The sequence below is a fragment of the Athene noctua genome, chromosome 1 (assembly GCF_965140245.1).
Source record: "Athene noctua chromosome 1, bAthNoc1.hap1.1, whole genome shotgun sequence".
Lineage (NCBI taxonomy): Eukaryota > Metazoa > Chordata > Aves > Strigiformes > Strigidae > Athene > Athene noctua.
In genome coordinates, this window is record NC_134037.1 from 28,612,066 (window position 1) to 28,635,977 (window position 23,912).

At 37.5% G+C, this 23,912-nt stretch overlaps 1 protein-coding gene across 4 annotated transcripts in view; it reads right to left on the reverse strand.

The window, feature by feature from the left end:
- HMGCLL1 (3-hydroxy-3-methylglutaryl-CoA lyase like 1) overlaps nt 1–23,912 on the reverse strand; it is a 138,101-nt gene that overhangs the window by 98,050 nt on the left and 16,139 nt on the right. For 2 of the 4 annotated variants that reach the window (XM_074895770.1, XM_074895773.1), the window contains exons 2-5: nt 16,967–17,044; nt 15,864–15,971; nt 9,317–9,412; nt 7,397–7,545 (exon numbers count right to left, since the gene is read on the reverse strand). In XM_074895770.1, coding sequence (XP_074751871.1) covers nt 7,397–7,545; nt 9,317–9,412; nt 15,864–15,971; nt 16,967–17,044 — 431 coding nt within the window. The remainder of the gene's footprint in view (nt 1–7,396; nt 7,546–9,316; nt 9,413–15,863; nt 15,972–16,966; nt 17,045–23,912) is intronic. The other 2 variants (XM_074895771.1, XM_074895772.1) reach the window with 2 other exon arrangements.

The following is a 23,912-nucleotide window of genomic DNA, read 5'->3' on the forward strand; positions in this document are numbered from 1 at the left end:
ATTTTCTTCACATGTACATTAAAAATATATTTAAATTAAAACAGTCCAAGTGACTACTTGCAATTACCATTTGCCACAGTTTTTCATCAATCCTGGCTGTTAGACTGAAAAAGATATGATGTTTTTAATAGTACCTGCATTATGCATTAAAAGATGAAATTCTAAAACCAGTGGTATATTGTGTCATTTCACATGCATAGTAGTAATTAGCTGACCAAACATTTTATAACAGATTTGGCTCAGTGTCTTCAGAGAATGTGTCCCAGATGTTATTGTAAAGTTTTTATGCATGTACAAAAAAATAAAAATAAAAACCGCTTTATGATGCTAATAAATAGTCTACCTTCTAAGAGCATACGCAAGATTTCAATTCTTCATAAACATTTGAACTAATTTAGTAAACATTTAGAGAACTGTGTACTGTGCTACAGATTTTAAATGTGACAGCTGACAACATAAATTTTCTGGATGATGATCGAGGCAATGTTAGTGCAGCTGTAGCAACATGCAAAAGCTTAAAGTTTAGTTTCAACTGTTTGAGTGAGTTTTTCATAAGATTCAAGGATTGCCAATGATTTATGCTCGCTACATAAATTCTAAATTGCCAGTAAAAATAGGAAATAAAATTTGAACCCCTTAAAATTATTTTTGGAAGTATTTTTCAACTGCACAAATACGGAGTTAGGGCAAGGCACTAAATTATCCATTTCCTGCAAATAAATAACACTTTAAACAATAATAGTGCTTTAGAAAGGAAACAATCTGTATTGAAATTAATAAAAATGCAATTTATCCATATTAATATTTTTATTACCTAAGTAATTCAAGCAAAATATTTAGCCTACAAAATTTATATTAGAAGCCAAAATGTGTAGTCCTGGGAGCTTGCTTGAGCAAAGGCTGCAGGTTTTGGCCATGGATCTTTAAAAGTAGACGAACTCTAAAAGAGTGATTAAAAACAAAATGCTGATTCTAGGTGCACAGAGTACAAATCTTTCTCCTATAGTCCACAGCTTCATTTTGTGTTACCTTGAAGCACAAACCCTATTAATACATTTCTTATATCTACTGAAATTTAATTATAAGGTACTGACGCCTATGCACAGGTAGGATGGGATTCATCTGTTCTAACTTCTGATATCAAAACCAATAATCTACAACCTATGTCTTAGGCCATCTCTAAGATGACAAACATATGACAGGAACCAAGCTCCTTAGCAGCCAAAAGGATGGATCATCCAGAGAGTGATTCATCTTATCCTAAGACATTTACTTTAAAAAGCATATATGATAAATCATAGCCTGAAGGCTGCCTATTTACCTCTAGTAACTACAAGAAGATTTAAGATGACAAGCTCAGACTTGTGTGGTCATGCTTAGATTTGTCTCATGTTACAGTAATAACTGTAAACAAAATATAAGTATTTTCAGTAAATAGAAGCCACACAAGAAAATAAAACCTGAAAATAACTTCCTCCTTGAAATTAAATAGCTAGCCAAACCAGGACCACCAGTTATAAATACTGAATGTCTACGGATTAATTATGTAAAATCCCAACCTTTTGCTTCCAAAATGCTGGGTTTGAGGTCATTCAACAGAAACTCCCAAATGTAAATTTCTGAAACTGTCAGTTTCTGCCCCTGCTTGACTAGATACTTACAGATAAGGACATAAAGCATAAAGAACATGGCATAAAAAACAATTTGCCAAAAGGCCTTGACTCTCTCAGCTTTTAGAGAATTTTGCATGGAATTGGGATACAGAAATACTATTTATTTTATCTGCCACCAAATGCAGCTTCTTTAGTAGCAGCTAAATATGGGATCATAAATCAAGATCATAAATTGAAGACTTTGATAGCAAATTCTTTTTTGATTTTTATATCTCCAAGAAAAAGTCAATTTGAATTCATTGAATATGTCTATGAAATCTCTGTTTAAGTTTTACTTTCTGATTATCTTCTCCATGCCTTTTTTCACCGAGGAAGAGAAGCCCTGTGTTTTATATCATTAAATACAATATAAAACTCCAAAAGTCTTCTAAATGTACTGCAATGATTAGGAACTAATGAACTACTTCCTCTCAAGTCCTAATGAATTCCTTGTAGTAAGTAGCTCAGGCTTGGTTGGGTGCTAGTACCAGTGAAAATTATGGTTTAGTCTTCTAGAATTAAGTTGGAAATCATAGTCTGATTCCATAATCTTACTCCTCACAAGCAGCTAAAATGTTGTAAACAGATGTATTTACTTCTTGGATTTGGCACTCACAGAATCATCTAGGTTGGAAAAGACCTTGAAGATCATCCAGTCCAACCATTGACCTAACACTGACAGTTTGCAACTCCACCACATCCCTCAGCGCTATGTCGACCCGACTCTTAAACGCCTCCAGGGATGGGGACTCCACCACCTCCCTGGGCAGCCCATTCCAACGCCCAACAACCCGTTCTGTAAAGAAATGCTTCCTAATATCCAGTCTAAACCTTCCTTGGAACAACTCAAGGCCATTACTTCTTGTCCTGTCACTTATTACTTGGTTAAAGAGACTCATCCCCAGCTCTCTGCACCCTCCTTTCAGGGAGCTGTAGAGGGCGATGAGGTGTCCCCTCAGCCTCCTCTTCTCCAGACTAAACACCCCCAGTTCCCTCAGCCGCTCCTCGTATGACCTGTGCTCCAGACCCTGCACCAGCTTCGTTGCCCTTCTCTGGACACGCTCGAGTCATTCCATGTCCTTTTTGGAGTGAGGGCCCAAAACTGAACACAGGAATCGAGGTGCGGCCTCAGCAGTGCCGAGTACAGGGGTAAGATCCCTTCCCTGTCCCTGCTGGCCACGCTATTGCTGACACAAGCCAGGATGCCATTGGCCTTCTTGGCCACCTGGGCACACTGCTGGCTCCTGTTCAGCCGGCTGTCAATCAACACCCCCAGGTCCCTCTCTGACTGGCAGCTCTCCAGCCACTCCTCCCCAAGCCTGTAGCGCTGCTGGGGGTTGTTGTGGCCCAAGGGCAGCCCCCGGCATTTGGCCTTATGGAAACTCCTCCAGTTGGCCTCAGCCCATGGCTCCAGCCTGTCCAGGTCTCTCTGCAGAGCCTCCCTGCCCTCGAGCAGATCAACACTCCCACCCAACTGAGTGTCATCTGCAAACTGACTGAGGGTGCACTCGATCCCCTCGTCTAGATCATCAATAAAGATGTTAAACAGGAGTGGCCCCAACACCGAGCCCTGGGGGACACCACTCGTGACCGGCCGCCAGCTGGATTTAACTCCGTTCACCACAACTCTCTGGGCCCGGCCATACAGACAGTTTTTTACCCAGCAAAGCGTGTGCCCATCCAAACCACAAGCAGCCAGTTTCACCAGGAGAATGCTGTGGGAAATAGTGTCAAAGGCCTTACTATAGTCAAGGTAAACAACATCCACAGCCTTTCCCTCATCCAATAAGCAGGTGGCCCCGTTGTAGAAGGAGATCAGGTTTGTCAGGCAGGACCTGCCTTTCATAAACCCATGCTGACTGGGCCTGGTCATCTGGTTGTCCCACATGTGTTGTGTGATGGTGCTCAGGATGAGCTGCTCCATCAGCTTCCCGGGCACCGAAGTCAAGCTGACAGGCCTGTTATTTCCCAGATCATCCTTCAGACCCTTCTTATGATGGGCATCACACTGGCCAATTTCCAATTTGTCAGGACCTCCCCGGTCAGCCAGGACTGCTGGTAAATGATGGGAAGCGGCTTGGTGCACACCCCAGCCAGCTCCTTCAGCACCCTCAGGTGTATCCCATCTGGTCCCATAGACTTGTGTGTGTGTCTGTGTGATGCAGCAGGTCACTGACTGTCTCCTCCTGGATTGCGGGGGGGTCGTTCTCCCAGTCTCTGTCTTCTGGCTGAGGAGGCTGGATACCGTCAGTACAACCAGTCTTGTTATTAAAGACATTCAAAAGTAATGCTTACTATTGATGGGTATTTTTCAATTTTTTAACTAATTAAAAGTTTTAAGTCCTCCTTCTAAAGCTTTGTTCAACTGTTAAGAGATCTACCATTAAGAAAAAGTAATGAATTCTGCATTTCTATGTTCATGCTCCTGGTATTGCTTTTCTGGTCTTCAGAATTTTACTCAACAAAGTATAGTTGAAGCTTAAGAGAAAGTACTGAGGTAGATGGACATTAAATAATCCTTTTTTATTATTATTTCTGAGCAATCATTCTACCTCAGTGCTTCCTACAGATTCCTGTAACACTGCCACCATGAAGAGTGCATCTGAATAAGTACGAAATGCAGGAACAAGACTCAATGTATCACGATACTTGGTAATTATTCTCTTTAAAACATTTGTCTAGACTCTGATCCATAGCAGTGTTTTGTTTCTCATTGATTTTGCCTCCTCAAAATCTCCCTGAGAAAGATTTTTTTCAAGTTTTTTAAAAGTCCAAACAGATTGTGTTAACCAGTTCTCTTTTATCTTCTAACTTACTAGCATACTCAAAATTTTCTTTTCAATATTTTCATATACTGAAATCCATGTTCAAGGGATGTTTTAGATATTAAGAATTATTAACTCAATTAGGGGTTTTTGTTATGAAATAAGGCTCTGTATTACGTAATTTAGACTTTTAGCAGATTAGATACTTTATTATGAAGTTATATTAGACCCCCCCTGGACAAATACCAGACAGTCCTCTCCTAAAATTTTTGATTTGTTGTAGTGTAATGTTATCTTATCTCCTGATGCCTCAACCTCTAATTTTCACTGGATAAATTAGTTCCCAATCTAATATCCTATGATGAAAATAGCTGTAATATAAACATAAATGTAGTTTTTCTTCAGTATACTTAGCCTCTCTGATTGGATTCTTTAGTTGGTTATAATCCCACAAATCGACTGATTCTGCCAAAGGCTTCCTACTTATGAATGATTCACTTTTCTTAGACCTGTAAGCCTCAGGAAGAAAGCTACAGCTGGAGTGAACTTATATTATTTTCATTCACAACTTCGGATCTGTGCACTTTGTAGCATACCTGATATTAAGCAGTCCACTGTTCAAGTGCTGTGTAACATACTGCACCTGGCATGACAGACTCAATTAAATTGTCCTGCATGCACTGTATGAAGTTTGCCTAGGTTTGCATACTTCAGTGAAATTACAGATTTTTGTACTGCATGCACAAAATAAGCACTTGTAAAGCATAATCTGATTGTATTTTCTCTAAATTAAATTATCTCGTTTCTCTTCACCTCTGTAGTGCTGTTTTTTCTGTTTGTATCATTACCTGGTTCTTGATACTCCTCTCTTTATATCTCCTTGTTTGGTTTTCTTTCTTTTTATTCTTAATTATTTTGTGTGTGTGTGTGTGCGTGCTCTGCTCCTGTTTGACCATTTTCTGCCTCCTACTTCTTCCTCTCCGTACATGCCTTCCCATCCTGCTGCTTTCTTATTGCCAAACAGTTCATCAGATAGTAGAGAGTAAGTGTATGGGAATGTTGTAGAATCCTACCATGGGAACAGTCATTTCCATCATGTCAGTGTATCAGTGCCAAATAACTGCTACTGGCTTATTACAAATGCTTTAAACATACAATCTGTGGAAAAAAAAGCAGCAGGTTGCCACTTTCTTAAACATGTGAAAACTAGTGCACAGAAGGTAAGTTAACATTTTAAGTTCCAACATCAAGATAGAGTACACCACAGGGGCTTCTTCATCACCTGCAGTTTACATCTTTTGGATCAGTTGCAAAGTCCATTTGTCGACACCCATAGCTATCCCAAAACATATACAATGCATAGGCTTTGAATATTTCCTTGATAGTTGGTTGCCTCTATTGTGCCATTTGGTTGTATTTTGTTAGTGAAATACAGGAATAAGAAACAGAAAATATTGCCTGACATGCCTAGACATCTGAGAAAACGAGAAAACAAAAATTTAGGGTAAAAATGTTCACCAATGCGTAAGGTTTGTTGCTACACACACGCTGTCTTTTCTGAATTGGCTGCCTACTCCCTTATCCACACCTCTCTGGGACCTAAAATTCAGGCATCCCTGAACTTAACCCTCCTGGAGAACTCAAATTCCCAGTTCTGTTCTCAATTCAGAACTTAGTTTCAGAAAAATGTGGCAAATAGTGGTTGCAGAGACCTTTTAAACAAGAGACCTCTTATAAGAGAAGTTGCTCAGGAAGGCAAACCCTGACTCTACCTGACAGCAGCCAGGTAGAGTATTTAAACTCTTGTAGAAGTTATTGTTTCTAAATACAGTGAAAGTCCTTACTTTTCTATTCAGTGATTTTGCACCTGAAACATATTCCAAGCTAGGGAAGAAGGACCCAAGCATTTATGAGCTATCCTTGGTTGAATGTGTGTGTGTTAATATCCTCAGGTTGGACAAGATGACCTCCAGAGGTGCCTTTCAACCTACACCATTCTGCCATTCTGTGATCCTCTGAGGCTGAGGTATAACTAAAAGTCAGATCTCATTTTTTCAAGGCAAAAGCTGAACTACCACGCTATTGTGCAAAAAGTGAGCAGTGGCATTACCTCATCACTATTTCTGGAGGAGAGATCCCAGTATTTATTTCCAGACAAGTTTTTAAGCACTTAGTCTCTGAGGTATCTACCTCTATCTATTTTCAAGTCCAGGTATTTTCTGAGCATGATGTAGTTTGAATTACTAGTAATCCTCAAGGAATCTCATTGTTGAGTTTTTCCTTGAACCTATGCAAGCCTTTTTGCATTCACAAGGACCTTCACAAATAATCTTAGATAAGTAGCTCTGTGCAATGCTAAAGAAAATGGAAATTAAAAACAAAGACTATTCAAGGGCAAGGATTCAGGATTATTTCAAGTTTTAAAAAGGTACTCTAGAGAAAGATAAGGGACAATTCCAGAGTTTCATGCCCTAGGGACTCCAAACACTTCAACGTCTGGAGTTTTCAGAATAATTTATATAGAGAATAATTTTTTTCTTAGTAGTAATTTTGTCCTATCACTTTTATACCTTGATTCTACAGTGTATGAAGTGATATATTACTAATACTATAGTAAAATAAAAGTATCCAGGGTATTTTTTAAGGTGTAGGCAACAGTGTTAAAAGTTCTCAGAACCACTAAATAAATGTTATACTGCCATCTGTGATGATAGAAATAAATTTGTATAATAAAATGAGTATGTTTATACACACAGCTTTTTTTTTTCTCAATTTTCAGAGAAAACTAGTCACATTAGTAGTTACAAAACACAGAGCAAAATTCATACATTCAATCTTTAAAAATAAAATCACAATAAAGACTATTATTTCAATTCATTTAAATAGTTAAAATCTGGTAATATACTTTTCTACCGGTACAAAAAAATCCCTGTAAAAGCGACTCCAATAACTGTATTACTTAAGAATCTTTATATTTACCCACGCACTGGAATATCCATATTCCTTGCAGATTTAGCAATTTCTTCAAATTTTTCTATGCTTTCTTCAATTGAACAATTAATATTCATTTTGCTAAAAGATTCAGATGCTGCACCAAATACTGAGACTTCTGTAGCCCCTGCTGCAATCTGAAAAATACATTTCAATAAAACAGAATCATAATACTGTATTAAAAGTTTAGATTAAGCGTTTAATTCTGTACAACATTCTAGAATTTTAAAGCACATTATATCAACCGTAACTAAAATATAAGTTTAATTCCAATTGTTTTTAAATCTATTTCATACAGACAGATTGAATCAAATTTTAAGTTAATTCACTATGGCATATTTCCTTCCTCTCGTGAGCAATTAGGTAAACATAATTTTAAAGTGAAAATGATAAAGGTATTAAGATGTAGGAAATCACATGAACCAACTACGAAAGGAACAATGAATGATACTTATATTCATTTTTCAGAAAAGGAAAAGATCATACAGTAGCTCTGAAATATCCATTCTCTGTACAAAGCCTGTTCCTCATGAATGTCAGGAAGTCACTCTCACGTTTAGGAAAGCTCTGTGCCTGCATATCCCTACAGCAGCAATAACCAATAGGGATTTCCTTGTTACAGACAGCTCTAGGATCAAGGGCTCCATTGGTCTTAGTGTCATAGTTGATATGGATAATATGGAAAATGTGCATGTGAGAGTCTGCTGAGAAAAAGTCTCAGAGCGAATACCAGTCTAGAAAATGTGTAAATGTGGTGACTTCACTGAAGGAGCAATTAGCCTGAGTTTGTACGCAGTACCTCAGTAAATCAACTAACATGAGGCAAACTAAAATGCTGAAAGCCAAATGATAGGAGAAGAAAACATTTACACTTAGGAGAATAGCTCATTAATTAATTCTCACTCTCCAGTGAGAACATTCTTGTTCTGTGAAAAAGAATGGAGCTTTTCCCTTTCCCCTCTGCTTCTGCTGGATAATGTTTAAGCTTCAGCAACCCTTACAAGGGCAAACATCCTTTCAATCAGAGGGAAGAAAAAAAGAATAGCAGCAAGAAAGGACTCAGCAATCACCTACAATTATTTTTGCATTGTTTTCATTATATCACTAAATACAGTAGAGACATAGTAGATTTAATTCGACTCATATAAGCTACCATTGTGGACAAAGTTGTGGCACTATAAATCTGACTATATGTAGAGGATTCTGTTTTATCAGAGATTTCATATGCAGTATAGAAACTGAATGGTAGAGTACACCACAGATGTCCATCAAGCAGTATACTTTCCAAATACAGGTTGTCCTATATCAAGACAAAGCATAGAAGCATGAAAAATTTTCAGAAAACAAAGAAGTGTAAAGATTTGACTATCAATGTGTATGTTTTAAGTAGACTGAACTGCTCCATTTTCACAATTTGAAACACTTCAAATCTATAATTTTGAATATTTATTTTGTATGAATTGAAATAATTTGAACTTTCAGACCCTACCAAGATGAAATGCAGAATTTAAGAAATCTAATACATTTCTATACAGTGTTTTCATTTAAATGACTCTTTCCTCATTCCTCTTCACTACTTTCCAGTAAGATACTCTTGAGAAACTTTTCTATGGCCAATAAATCAAAAAAGGAGAAGGAACTGTCTTTCTCCTTATACACAAGCATCATTTATATGAACTTGCAAAGACTCCTTGATCAATAATTCCATTAAAATATTAATATATAGAGCTTAACATCACTCTGTGAATTTGCCCATTTTTCACAATGAAAACAGTTTTTAATTTAAAAAACTATAGCTTAGTTCTAACAAGGCAGGATATATGACATTAAATAGCTAGTTTATAGTACTGAATTGAAAGTATCTGAAACATGAAAGAAGTAATTGTGGACATCTATGAAGACACTTACAGCAGAATGAAAACCTTGAAGATTAGGTGTGAGAACAGGATATTGGACTCCAGGATGTCGCTCAATGCCCCTCATTACTTCTTTGTGATCTGCCATCTAAAATAGATAAATAATTTGTATTTCTCAGTAGTTATTTTCTCATTTTATATAGCTAAGCAGAAATTAGCTTAGACTGTGGTTTTGCCTTCATTACGTATACAGATCATACAAACAGTGTAACAACAAAGGAGTTAAATTAATGTTGTACAGCACTCTTTTTTCAGATTTCTTAACTTTCGAGTATTTGAGTTGCAAGATTTCCCATTCAATATGAATATAAAATCGGGGCTAAGATGTCTATGGTATTTATTTTTGTGTATATACGTAAAAACATAATTTGCATCATAAATTTATAAACTTGTGATCATGCTGATCATTAGCTGTTATTGCAACTTTAAACTTACCTCAATGGACTCAGTAAGTGGAATTAAAAAAAATAACTGACATTTTAAAATGAACCAAATTCTGAAAACTTCAGCACTCTGATAAATGTGACTTCACAATCTTAACCATAAGCAAACCTGAATTACTCAACACTGTAATCAGCATATTTGAAAAGACTAATCACAAGTCTATCCTTAAAATATAGCAAAACATAGCAAAATCCAGTTCTCTGCATAGTGTAACATTTTAATAGAATAGCAGGAAAAAAGGCAGAGTTAATAGAAACACATATGTGGCCAGTGGATCATAGAAAACAGGTGCTGGGCTGTTACCAGTTGATTAATCCGCTCAGCAGCTGTTGCACTCCTATTGTAAGGTCACTCTGAGCTATTGACTTTTCAGCAAAGTCCTCCTGGTATACTGTTTCTCAGGAAAGTTGATTAAAGAGTTTTATAGGTTAACCATGGACTAAACTGGATTTATTAGCAACTGACATCATCTACCTGGATTGAACAACTGATGCCATCTACGTGGACTTGTGCAAGGCTTTTGACACTGTCCCGCACAACATCCTTGTCTCTAAATTTGTGAGACATGGATTTGACAGATGCACCACTTGGTGGATAAGGAATTAGCTGGATGGTCGCACTCAAGAGTTGGCTCAATGTCCAAGTGAAGAGCAGTGACAAGTGGCATTCCTCAGGGGTCAGTGTTGGGACCAGCGCTCTTTAACATGTCTGTTGGTGACATGGACAGTGGGATTGAGTGCATCCTCAGCAAGTTTGCCAACGACACCAAGCTGTGTGGTGAGGTCAACATGCTGGAGGGAAGGGATGTCATCCAGAGGGACCTTGACAGGCTTGAGAGGTGGCCTGTGCAAACCTCATAAAGTTCAACAAGGCCAAGTGCAAGGTCCTGCACATGGGTCAGGGCAATCCCAAGCACAAATACAGGCTGGGGGATGAGTGGATTGAGAGCAGCCGTTCAGAGAAGGACTTGGGGTAGTAATGGATGGAAAACTGATTATGAGCCAGCAACGTGTACTTGCAGCCCAGAAAGCCAACTGTATCCTGGGCTGCATCAAGAGAAGTGTGGCCAGAAGACTGAGGGAGTTGATTCTCCCCCTCTACTCTGCTCTCATGAGACCCCACCTGGAGTACTGTGTCCAGTTCTGGGGCCCCCAACATAAGAAGGACATGGACCTGTTGGAGCGGGTCCAGAGGAGGCCATGAAGATGATCAGGGGGCTGGAGCACCTCCCCTATGAGGACAGGCTGAGAGAGTTGGGGTTGTTCAGCCTGGAGAAGAGAAAGCTCTGGGAAGACCTTATAGAGGCCTTCCAGTACTTACATGGGGCTACAGGAAAGCTGGAGAGGGACTTTTAACAACTGCATGTCATTATAGAACAAGGGGTAATAGCTTTAAACTGAAAGAGGGTAGATTTAGATTCAATATAAGAAATAAATTTTTTACTGTGAGGGTAGTGAGACACTGGAAGAGGTTACCCAGAGAAGGTGGTGGATCCTCCATCCCTGAAAGTATTCAGGATCAGTTTGGATGGGACTTTGAGCAACCTGGTCTAGAGGAAGGTGTCCTTGCCCATGGAAGGGAGGTTGAAACCAGGTGATCTTTAAGGTCCCTTCCAACCCAAACCATTCTATGATTTCATGATTTTATGAAATTTCTTTCAAAAGAAAAAAACACTTCTTTATTATAGCAAGGGTCAAAGACCATTACTTTATTCAAGAACCTGTTTTGCTTAGTCTCCCCTCTCAAAAGAAACCACCTTTTTCAGATATTCTTAGACCTTTCTCACTCAAGTTTAAATATACTCCATGTACTAATCAGGAAGATGAATCAAAGACTTATTTGTGTAATAAACTAGATTATTCAGACAAACACATTTTCTTAAAGAACAGGAGGAAAAATTAGTTTATTTTTTAATGGTGTGCATGCCTAAAAACAACAGTTATTGAGACACATCCCTTGTATTTCATGTCCTACAGATTTTGAGCTTTAAAAAACGAATAGTGTATTTTAAATGTTCTTTATATCAGCTCTCATAAAAGCAAATCTTTCAAGCAAACGGTATTAAATTGGATTTCTGATTCTTTCCACACTCATGAAAAGTAATTTGAGGAATACTGTATGAAAAGATATATGAACTACAAAGCTTGTGCTACTCTGTATTTTCAAGGAATACTTTATTGATAACTTTGCAGTACCACAATTCTAAATATGTGATATTAAATTATACCACATTATTAAGTGACAATACTACTGGCAACCTGGAATCTTCCTGTCACTGATTTCCTACTATGAAAATAAACAGACTAAAAATATCAGAAATATGCGTGTATGCCTCCTCAAATATAAGCCCAACATGTATCTATAAGGAAGTGGATATATGGTGTGAAAAGTGTCTTACAGTCACTCACAACTCACTTCTCATCAGCAAACAAGCGATGGCACAAAGCAACTTTTTGTAATTGCTTCTACATAAAATAAATCAGTGTGACCACCTAACGTATCTGATAACGTCACAAAAACCCATCTGGTAATGCCTTAGTTTTCTAAGAACAATTTTTCATTCCTTTATTTAATATAATCAGGGCAAGGAAGAATGTTTGAAACTAAATGATTAATTAAATGGCAAATGCTGGAACTAATTCCACACTTTAAAATTATAGCCTGAATTAAAATATACTAGAAAACCAAAATGACATTTTTTCAACCAGTATAAAGCTGCCAGATCCAAATAATATATATTACATTTGTCCCATTACTATTTTTCCTATAAGTAAAATCCCATTTTAACACATATTGCATGTTATAAGATTTTATATTATAATACAATATTTCTGTTCCAAATTTCTTTAAAAATAAGCTTTCCAACAGTAGGTATTTATAATTTTTGGCCGTTTAGGTTATAGGTGTGGGATCCTGTTTTATATGGCACCTTGCTACTGGGGAACTTTTTCTTTTAGCTTTTTTCAGTAAAAAAATCCTCTGCCAAAAAAAACAGTGGATGGGAAACCATAAAAGAGCTTTAAAATACTAAAAAAAGAAATAAGTGAATGAGTGATCTAAACATAACCATGAATTCTATTCCCATGACCTATGAAAAGAAAAAAGAAAGGAACAAAGAAAAGACAAAGTCAAGACTGCATTCCCTATCAGAGCAACACAATCTTATCTTTTAAATAAAAAACATTTTAAACACAAATTAAGCCATTAAAGTATTCAGACATGAATTTAAGATAAGAAGGGGTTGTTAATTTTTTCCAAAACTGACAAACCTGTGCTAAATTTGGTACTCATACAGGCTCACAGGAAAAGGAAATAATTAAACAAGAAAGGGAGAAATCCACCTTTGCTTTAGACTTTTCCATCTAATGCTTAAAAACCAACATTATTCTCTGTTGCTGTAACTGCCAAAGTTTGATGGCACTTGGAAAAACTTAGTCTAGCTGCTTTCAGTGGATGTAGTATCATTCCCCCTGCATTGACATCAAAGAAATTCTGCACTGTTGCTGTTCTCTTCCCCTTTCTATTATCCTTCCTTTAGGCCCTTCCCTGGCAATCCCGAGAACACTGAAATAAATCAAAGGATTCCCTCAAGGTGCTGTACAGTTTGCTCTGCTAACACATGAATAAGTATGACTGTACTATGTTTTTCTCAAGAGGAAAGCCTGGGATACAGTCCAGGCCCAGGATGTATTGTCAGTTTAAAACGGACAAACTTTGTATACATTTTGACAGATCTGCAACAAACAGTGTTAAAAATGGAAGTGTTTTCTCGAATGAATTAATTTCATGTTTTATTTTGTAAATAACTTGTGTGGTCCTTACTAAACATGTAAGTATTCAAATGCTTCTGTGCAAACAAGTGTGTAATTTCTTGAAAATTAGCTTAAATCATATAGACGAGTATTGACTTATTTCCTTACTTGCAGGGAATAAAGTTTGAACAAACAGGAGCCACACAGTATACTTCAGGACTAAGCCTGAATTTGCAGTGTTAAATCTCAACAATGCCAATGTAGTTTTGCTGCTGACTTCAGAAAGGCTAGGATTTCTGCTAAATTCTACCAAATGTAAAAATTAATTTTGGAAAAATAATGAGCAAATTATTATGATTCATCAAAACTCAGTACAGCTGCTGATAGAGTGCTAGATCTGCAAGATAACTAATGCACCTAAATACTACTACATATAAGATAGTCCCAAACTTAGATCTTCCAAATGCACTTCCAAATGTGGAAAATGAAATTTCATTTAAGGAAAAAGAAAAAAAGGGATGCTACCTTTCTTTTTTACATCAATGACTAGTTCTCAGAAGAGCAGAAAATAGGTAGGAACAACATTAAATTATGTTAATGATGTGTCACCACCCCAGTTCTTTAGTTACAACTGAATGTTTACATAAATAATGAGGAAAATAAAATGCACAAGTACTTTCTTTGACTCCATTCCACAGAACATTAACATTGATCACACAGAATTTTCTTTATATTATTAGCTACAAAAGTCACTGCCCCTTTGTGAGCAAACTCAAAATCAGAATAGAATCTGCAACATCTCTCCTTAACTAGAATCCTTCAACATGAAAGCGTGTCTGTTTGTGTGTGTGTGTGTGCGCGCATGTGCGCTTATGTTAGTGTTTGGAAAAGGAGGACTGCACAGTGGATAGATACACAGAAGAGTACCAAGTGCAGCAGACATTTAAAACTGGTTTGGTTCAAGGAAGAATCAGTTTCCATGACCTTCCATACAACCCCCAAGCCTGGGAAGTCTACTCCCTGGGTTTGGTCCTAGGGAGCACTCCTGAGAAGTTTATCCAGTTTGCATAAACCTGTCTCTAGGTTTTTCTGCCCTGATTCTAGGTCTCTGAATTGGTGTTGCTTCTGCGAGAAGTCCTCTCCATCATGACTATACCCCAGAGATCAGCCCCACTGCTATTCATCTGGATACTCAAGTTCAATACTCTACATCCCAACTGCTGCGTATTCTCAAATCTTTATGTTTACACTAGCATCCTATATCCCAGTTGCCCTTTACTCATGGTGTTGATCCATCATCCCCACACCTCTTACCCCCACTCAGCATCCTGTGACCAATTCTCTCAGTGCCCATTTACTACTGTCCCTTGCACATACGCACACATGTACAAATTCCTGCCCTCATGCTGCAAGGGGCAAATCAGGAATCACCTGATAGATTATTTATGTTTGGAGGGCAATGACAACATTTAAGATTTCTCACACCCTATGTAGTAATCATGGCAAATTGTACTTCTCACATTTGTGTTGATCAGAGCCTGGAGTGCTCCCCTCCTAAGAGTTTAGCTGCCTGCACTCAAGGCTAGCTCATTGATAAGACAGAAACATAAGAAGCCCCAAGAAGCCTTGGAGCTCACCAATAAAAGCTAGAAAACAGATCAGCAGAGGCTCCTCCAGACAGCTCTATTAAGAAGTCTTAACATGGCCTACCCTCTCTTTCCACTGAACTTCACAGCAACATCTAAGCTGAGACACTCTCCCAGCCTAAGATACTGCACAACTGCACAGCAGCAGCCAAGCCCATGCCTGCCCATGTAGCTTACTGACTGGATCCTGACTGTCTCCCAGACTTGACTTCCCGGCTTAACCTGGGACCTGCTGCATCACTGCAGACTCACCTGAGTATGTGTACTCTTGGCTGTTCTGGTTACCCTCACCAGACTTGCTCTGCTTTCACAGACTGTTAAGACTGCCCTTTGGTCAACAAGGCTACAACCTCTGCTCCCCCTGTTATCATGCTTGGCTTCCAGTTCCCCTTCTCTTCGGAAGCAACCTGCTCCTGCTGCTGACGAGTTAGGGATTTAACCCGCTTTCTGCACAGTTTACAGCTTTTCTTCAATTTTGACTACTTTTTAATAATTAGTTCAACTTCAGTTGGCCTGAATAAAAGCATAAAACCTGAAAACTGTGTAAATGGTGTCTGATAACAGCATGTGATTTACAAATAACATTATTTCAATTCCATTTTCTTGTATAATTATACAGGCTATACTACCAGAAAACTCCACTACGTGTAATGGTGTTTAAATGGAAATAGTTCTGCATGGTGATGATTTTACATACCTGAGGCACCCATTTGGATGAAACAAAACTGGTCACTTCTATTGCAGGCAGGCCTGTTTTGGAAAGCCGGTTGATTAACTCAATTTTGATATCAGTTGGGACTATCACCTATGGACACAGAGACATACTATAGTAAAGTATTTCATGAAGTAAGAAACTTTTGTAAGCAAAATGTTCTCAGTACATAAACAATACTTTTTTTTTTTTTAACAATGAACTATACTCATACATTATTACTATAACTATACTGTTTCCTGACAGTAGGAAGCTACTGCATAAGGAAAGCACTAGGCAGTATACATGATCCTACTCCATTTTTTGTCCACCACAAAAGAATGAGGAAACACTTCTGTCCAACTTGTTATAGATCTGGCCTCACTAATTGTTAGTAACCAAACACCAACATAGCAAAGAAACAACAAAGGGAATAGTACACAGAATAGTTTAACCAGAGAAAAATGGAGGGAAAAAACCTGCGTGGCTGAGGCAGAGTAATTCCATTCTGTTAATACTGCTAACATCTTTGATATCAGTAACAACAATGTATGTAAGCTTATCCCCCTGTTTGTGGAAACAGATGACTGTTTTGATAAAGGTACCCTATTTTACATAGTCTTTTTCAATCTTCCATGCTTCCCTACCACCCTTCAGGTAAATATTATAAAAAACCTAATTTCTTTTTTTCCATGCCTGTTCAGCAAGAAGTATGACAAAACCTATTGTACTATTCCTACTATAGTAGCACTTGTAGTACAAACACATATTATGAAGATAGCCAGTGTTTCATGGTGTTTACCAATTATGTCATGACAGAATGTTATTGACCAACAAGACAAATTCCAGAAAAAGAAATAGCACTTGAGTAACAGAAAGGCTAGTTAACAAAGTATAGAAATAAATCATATGATTTAACATCTGGCTAAATAGTAATATACTTTTATTCTAACATAGAAAAAAGATATTAATATGAAAAGAAATAAATACATTTATAGTACAAAATGGAAGAAACACGATTAGCAGGATGTATGTGTTTCACACAGTGAAAATAACACTGGTATTCATGTCAAAATACAAAAAATAAAAAAAAAAAAGAGAAAAATTACCTTTTCATTTTGCAGTCCGTCCCTTGGCCCAACTTCTACAATCTTTATGTACTCAGGCAGTCCAGATGCTTGAGATTCCTGAAATAAAAATCAATGCGGAAACACAAAGCAATGAAGGTCACCAAGATCAAAAGTACAGCTTGTACTTGTCCTCTCATGATTCTGGGTATAAAGTCATATTGTCAACATTAAGTTTGCTCACTGTCTCTAAAAAACTGTGAGAACATGTTCCACACCTTGAATTAGGGATAAAAGTTAAAAGCAGAAGTTATCTGTGTGCATGCTCCACCGCTCCTCTGAGGCCACAAATGTGTATCATAAAAATGTATATAAAACTATAAATGAACATTGTGTTTACAGAGTGAGAAATATTCCCATTTCAAAAATGGGAATTCCCAACGAATGATCCAGTCCTCCAGACTTCTAACTGAATGTTCTCAATTTAACTGAACAGTTACTTCTCTGTAAACATTTGCAAGACTAGGCTATAAATCTGAAAAGTACAGAGCAGTCAAGAAATGTTGAAGAGATCATTAATGAAAGATGAAAGTAATTCCTCTGCCTAAAGATGAAGGTTTTAAAGAAGGATTTAAAGGAGAACAAGGAAGGCCTCTGGAAGACAAGAAGAATTTCCCAGGTGTAAGAGCAGCTCTGGAAGGCAGGAGGCTGACAGTGACAAGAGGGAAGGAAGGCAGCAGTAAGGTCAAAGGGCTAAGGAGAGCACAGGGAGTTGGAGAGGGAGGAAGGAGAAACGAGAGCAGAAAAGCAGGTGAAGGGAAATGAAACTTCCTTTTTTATTATTTAACTGCTCTGTTATTGAATCAAGTTGACAGGTGTGGCAGTAATGGAACCTGGGCCTTTAAGTCCTGAAACACTTCAGAGCAGTTGCTCAGACTGACCCCCAAAAGCTGCGTGTCTTTAAATACACATCAGATGGCCAACTTGGGGCATGCTGCCCGCACCTGGGGGAGCAGACAGAAGGGATGGAGGCAGCCTTGCCAGGAGCTCTGGAGATGCCCTGTCTTCTGTATTGCACTGAACACAGAATCCAAACCAGTGTCTCCAGTCCAGTATTGCAAGCCCATGCTGGGATTAGCATGAGCTACCTGCAGGATGGCTGCTCCCACTGCACCCATCACCTCCCCTGAGAGTTAAACGCCACAGGAAGGATAACACTGTAAGACCAGGCGGGAGCCACAGCTCACCATGAGACCAGAAGTCACTTCTGCAGCGTGCAAATATGGACACTAATCTCACATCATCCACAACCAGATGAAAAACCCGGGTTTTGTCCCTCTCTGGCTAGTATCAGGGTTGTTTCAACCAAACAGCCACTAATTTCTCCTCACAGTAATGAAAAATTAGCATTTCTACAGTACCTTTGGTTTCTCCCTGCATTCTCAGTGCCCATGAATAAAAGTAAGTTCTCAGCAGCACTAGCCAAAATACAAAAGGCATATTTCAGAGCCTTTACTGTGCATTTATCTGAGCCCAGTAAAAAGAATGCAAAACAGCTGTATAGTATCTATTTGATCACGTGGAACATCTGGTAAGTTAAAACTCTGTCAGGCTGTGCTAAGCCCACACTCGCTGACAGTATAAACCTACTTAAATGTGAAGGTAAAACCTTCACATCTGCTGCATATTGTTTCTCTTTTTAAAGTTATTTTCACAAATATGGCACTGCTTCAGCACTACGGGCATAAATCTGGATTATTTCATGATTATCAGATCCTTCTTGTTACATGACAAATGCCACAGCTGCATTATGAGTAAAGCTGTAACTGGGGGGGGGGGGGGGGGGGAAGAAAAAAAAAAAAAAAAAACAAACTAAAATAAATTAACTAAAGCTTAATTTAGAGCATGAAAAATGCCCATAAAACTTCTGTGGCAACAATGTTCAATTTCTAGGCCAAATCCTGTAAATCCTATTCAGTTCCTACTGTGGTTAAAACTTTGCCGATTTCAAAGAGCTGTACCTGTCTTTACAGAGCAGTTCACACAGCTACAGCATAAGCAGTAGGCTGTTCGCACAGCTGTTCAGGGAATGTCTGCAGCCCTTGGATTTCGTAGGGGACAGAAGTTTGGAAGGGCACTGCAGAAAGGCATTCAAGTATTGGTTTTTAGTCTCTATCTCTGATATTACAGGCATGCAATCTCTGAGTTGTAGTCCAGGTCTCTCAGGCCCTGATTTTCTCTATAGACTTCTTGTCCAGTAGTCAGTTCCAGCTTGAATTCACTGTTCTTGAACACAACACTGAGAACCCTATACAGGATGACTCTCACAAGGGCCACATAGTGGAAACTCAAGGCAGTACTACAGACAAATCCTTACACTCTGAGCTGATGAACTAATGGCTTAGAGTAAACATCTTGTCTCTGAGTCCAGAAGAGTCTTGCTTTGCACTGAATTTTATATAGTTTCATCTACTGTACACTGATTGCTCCTGTCTTCAAGGTCACTCAATTCCTCCAGTGTGGTACTGATAACGTCCCATCTTTCTGTCATCAGCAGATCTCACTACCTTGATATTTTCTGGTGAAAACATTTGGACTAACACAATTACCTCATTTTAACACAAACATATATTATCTCAAAAAATTTGAGTTAGTGCTATAGAAAAACATGTTTTTAAAAAAGACCTGAGGAACTCCACCAGCATGTCTCTTTGGTCTATTAAAACGGCTTTCAACATGATTTCCTCCTCAGCCAGTTTCTTATTCATCTCACAAATTCTGTTCTGATCATCCTTATCCCCAACATAACTAATAATTTCTCTCTTGCTGAATTGCTGAAGCTCAGATAACATGCAAGTAAAGGAAAGGCAGAACACTTAGGTTCAGGCCCCTGTATACTATACACATTTTACAGTGCATAATCACTGGATAAAACTCAAAAACAAATTAGAGACTGTAAGAGTATATGTACCATGTTCTGCTAAGATGACTCTAGCATTTTTCCATTCTGTGGCCCAAGCTGAATCTGAGGAGTAAAGGAGTACCTCTTCACCTTAATCTCACCTGTCCTATGACTGAATACTCAATAACTAGCTTTTAGGATATTCTTCCAAGACGATGGAGATAAGTACTTGACAATGTTGTCAGAAGAAAAAAGAGACTCCTTTCTTGAGAAGTCTTCTGATCACAGGGTCACACCTGCAGCATATTTGGAAGTCACTTGAAACACAGCTGAAGAAGTCACTTGAGCCACCAGTCACATTCTGTACCAGTCTCAATGCTATCTGCATTCACTAGTCAAGCTTCAAATCCATGGAACAAACTGAAGTCTTTAAGAACTTCAGAGTTCAAACACTTCTCTGTTTACTATCTGGATGGCAGTAGACCTTAACCAGGACTCGGGCTTTGTGAACTGAGGGATGGAGTTCTCCAAACTCTAACTTAAGGATTCTAAATGTGCACCATCCTCTTAGGCAAAAGGAAAGATTTTCAGAACCAACAGTGAGAAAAACTTATGAGAATTTCAATACCTTCAAGTATGGCATTAAATGTTCTACAGATAATAAACAGACAATATAAATAGAAAGAAAGCAAAAAAAGAAAAATAGTTGTTTATATTTTATGAGAATCAAAAAAAGGTGAACCTTACAGAAATACACAAGTACTTACATTTAACACAAAGTATGTCAGGTAAATAATTTTGTTTCAGAAAAAAATATTTACTAAGTTGTATTATATTAAGTATTTTTATGTAATAAAGTATAAAATGTAGTTATGGTAGATACTTAGAGGTAACTGCTTATTGAATTATATAGTGGCTCTGTTAAAAAGTAATGACTACCAAAGTACAATGTTTGAAATATCAAGAAGGAAATAGTTGACATAAAAGACTAAGAGCCTGTTTTTTCCATGTATCAAGCCTTTTTGTTTTTTCCATGTATCAAGCCTTGCCAAGAGAGAACAAAAAGCATATAAAACCACAAAAAATTGCCTCCTTCAAAACAGAATGCAGCCAAGGAGTCTTTTTTAAAAAATTAGAACAAAAACCATACCATTCAGTTTGAGACACTGAATGCCAAATTTCTGTATGGAAACATTTTCCCTAAGCTATAAATAGCTGAAAATTCAAGTTTACTATAGAAAATCCTAGTAACCTTTAATTAGAGCAGTATAATCTTCTTAACATAACCATAAATGTAATCAAATTAAATAAACATACTTTTTTAAGCTCTGTTACTGCTTCACTACTTCCAGTAAAGGTGCTAAGGTTCCTTCAGCCTTCTGATTTTTATTCCATGCAGCTCATTCATATGGGCATTAATAGCACTAGCAAATATTACCCTGAGCTGCTCAAATGTAACTGAAAGGACCCAAAAGTAAGGGATAAGGAATCTGGAGGTTCAGGTCTTTTCAATCGTTCTAACCAAGCAAAGATGAGGCTCTGCTTTCCTTTTCCACAAGGTGGTGTTCTGGCACAGAGGAGAACTAAACAAAGGTAGGTCCATGTTGTACAAGGAAGAATTATTCAGGAGAGCAGTTTTTATATGCAGTGACATGGACAAATGCCCCAAAACTGGGAGAAAGCTCTGAGATAAATAAAACAATTGCTGGAAGTAGAACAAAGAAAACAGTGGTCAATCTTCTGAACACATATATGTGTTTAAACTTTACAAGACATAGAGAAAATAAACAGGAAGAAATTTAAATCTTAGTACATAATCAAGTAATGATTGAAGTGATATTGCAGAGACTTGTTTATATAGTTCACACTACTGGAAGGTAGACATGAAACATATTCATTGCCAAGTTAACTAGGGGGAAAATGAAAAAGATTCACCTGTGAGATATAAATAATATATACAGATATTCAGAAAACAGTGGGACACACCTGGTAAATGTCCCTCAGTAGAGACAAACTGAGTATTTGTCCTAGAACTTCTGACGTATGCTGCTGACATGACCACTGGGAGAACAGATAGCCAGGAACAGGCCACGACTAGCAAAAATATTCATCAGTCCTTGAGAAGCTTTCATTAAGTAAATTTTTCCTATGATATCACTGCATATTCATGACCTGAATTATAACACAGAAATACCACAAACAAAGCAGCTGCAAGTGCTTCAGACAACAGAACTGGAATTCAAAATTTCATTGACAAACTGGAGAAATAAATATGATACATTTTGACAAAAGCAATACATAACACTTAGGAGACTATCCTTATTGTACCTGATGCTGACTGATTCATTAAAAGAATTTTTTCACATTGTCCTTTACAAATGCTATCATGCTTATTTCTCCATTTTAGTAATTTTGACCCTCCAAAAAATTTTTGTAAAATAGAAGATAAAGAGTACCTGAGTAAACAGTTCTACAGAAAAGGACTAGGATATTAAAATGAATAACTTAATGTAAGTCAATAACATCATGCTCTCAAAAAAAACAAAACCAAAACCAAAACAAAACAACAACAACAACAACAAAAAACCCACACACACAAAATGGCAAATCTAATCCTAGGCTGTAAACAGGGATGTCATAGATAAAACAACAGCCTGCCACTTAATGAGTACAAATACTGTGTCTAGATTTGGACTTCCTACTTCAAAAAAGAATTCACTCAACTGGAGACCTTCCATAGGAGGGCAAAATATAAAATGCAAGTAAATCATTACGGAATTAAATTAGTTAAACGCAGAGTTAACTTATCTGGAATAAACCAAATAATCGTTGAGGTCAGAAGGGGCCTCTGGAGATCATCTAGTTCAACCACCTCTGCTCAGAGCAGGGTCAACTAAGTTGCCCAGAACCATGTTCAGTTCGTTCCTGAGTAGCTCTAAGGATGGAGGACTCCTGGGCAACCTGTTCCAGTGTTGACCACTCTCACAGTAAAAAAGACTCTTCTGATCTTTACATGGAATTTATTGTACTTCAGTTTGTGCTGACTGCCTCCTGTCCTGTCAGTGAATTTGTCTTCTTTATTTACTCCACTAGGTATTTGTACACATTGATAAGATCCCCCTGAGCCTTCTTTTCTCCAGGCTAAATACTCTCAGCCTCTCCTCATATAACAGATGCTCCAATCCATGAATCATCTTCATGGCCCTTTGCTGGATCTGATACTGTATGTCTACATCTCTCTTACACTGGGGATTAAACCTACAGGTATTACTTCAGTCCACCTCTTCAAATTTAATTTGAATGTGCTTAACAACTTTTATTAGAGGGCTTGTGTAAGCTCATGAAAAAGTGGTGATTTGCATATATCAGGAGATTATCTGAACTGACTGAGAATTCACTGTAGGGATTTATATTGTAAAGTAATAACTCCAACATTTCTACTCATGTCCATTAATTACTAAATACTAATATAATCTGCTAGTACACTTATTAAACTGTTGCAGGGCTGTTTACAATAAAATACAAGTCATTCATATGAAAATAGATGAAATGTGACTTTAAACAAATGAGAATTCAACTAAACTATAAATGATAATGCTGCTGGAGTGGCCAGTTGTTTGATCTAATCCTGTTTACAGAGGACTTTGATGGTAAAGACAATTGCAAATAATATTAACTAACAGATAATAAGAAAAAACTATGACTTTTTCTTTATAAACTATAAATTAGTATTTCATTTTAAAAAATTCTATCAAGTGAGCAGAATTCTGATGAACTGACAGTTCAAAAGGTAGCAAATTACATTAATAGGGAACGCTTCAGAGATTATAAAAAAATGCTGCTGTGTTAAGAATAGTATTCTTACATAAAAATAGAAAATTCAAATCATACTCTAAACTACACTACTTATGGACATACAGTTATAAATATAAAAAAAGCAAAATACCATCTGTATATTACTATTCCTTTTGGAAATCCTTTAGAATAGGTCTTCCAAAGCTACAAAAGATGAGGTTTAAGGGTAGCAATTTGCTCAAGGTTAAAATACCTCAGTTCATTCCTGCTGTCTAAACATATGCACTTGGA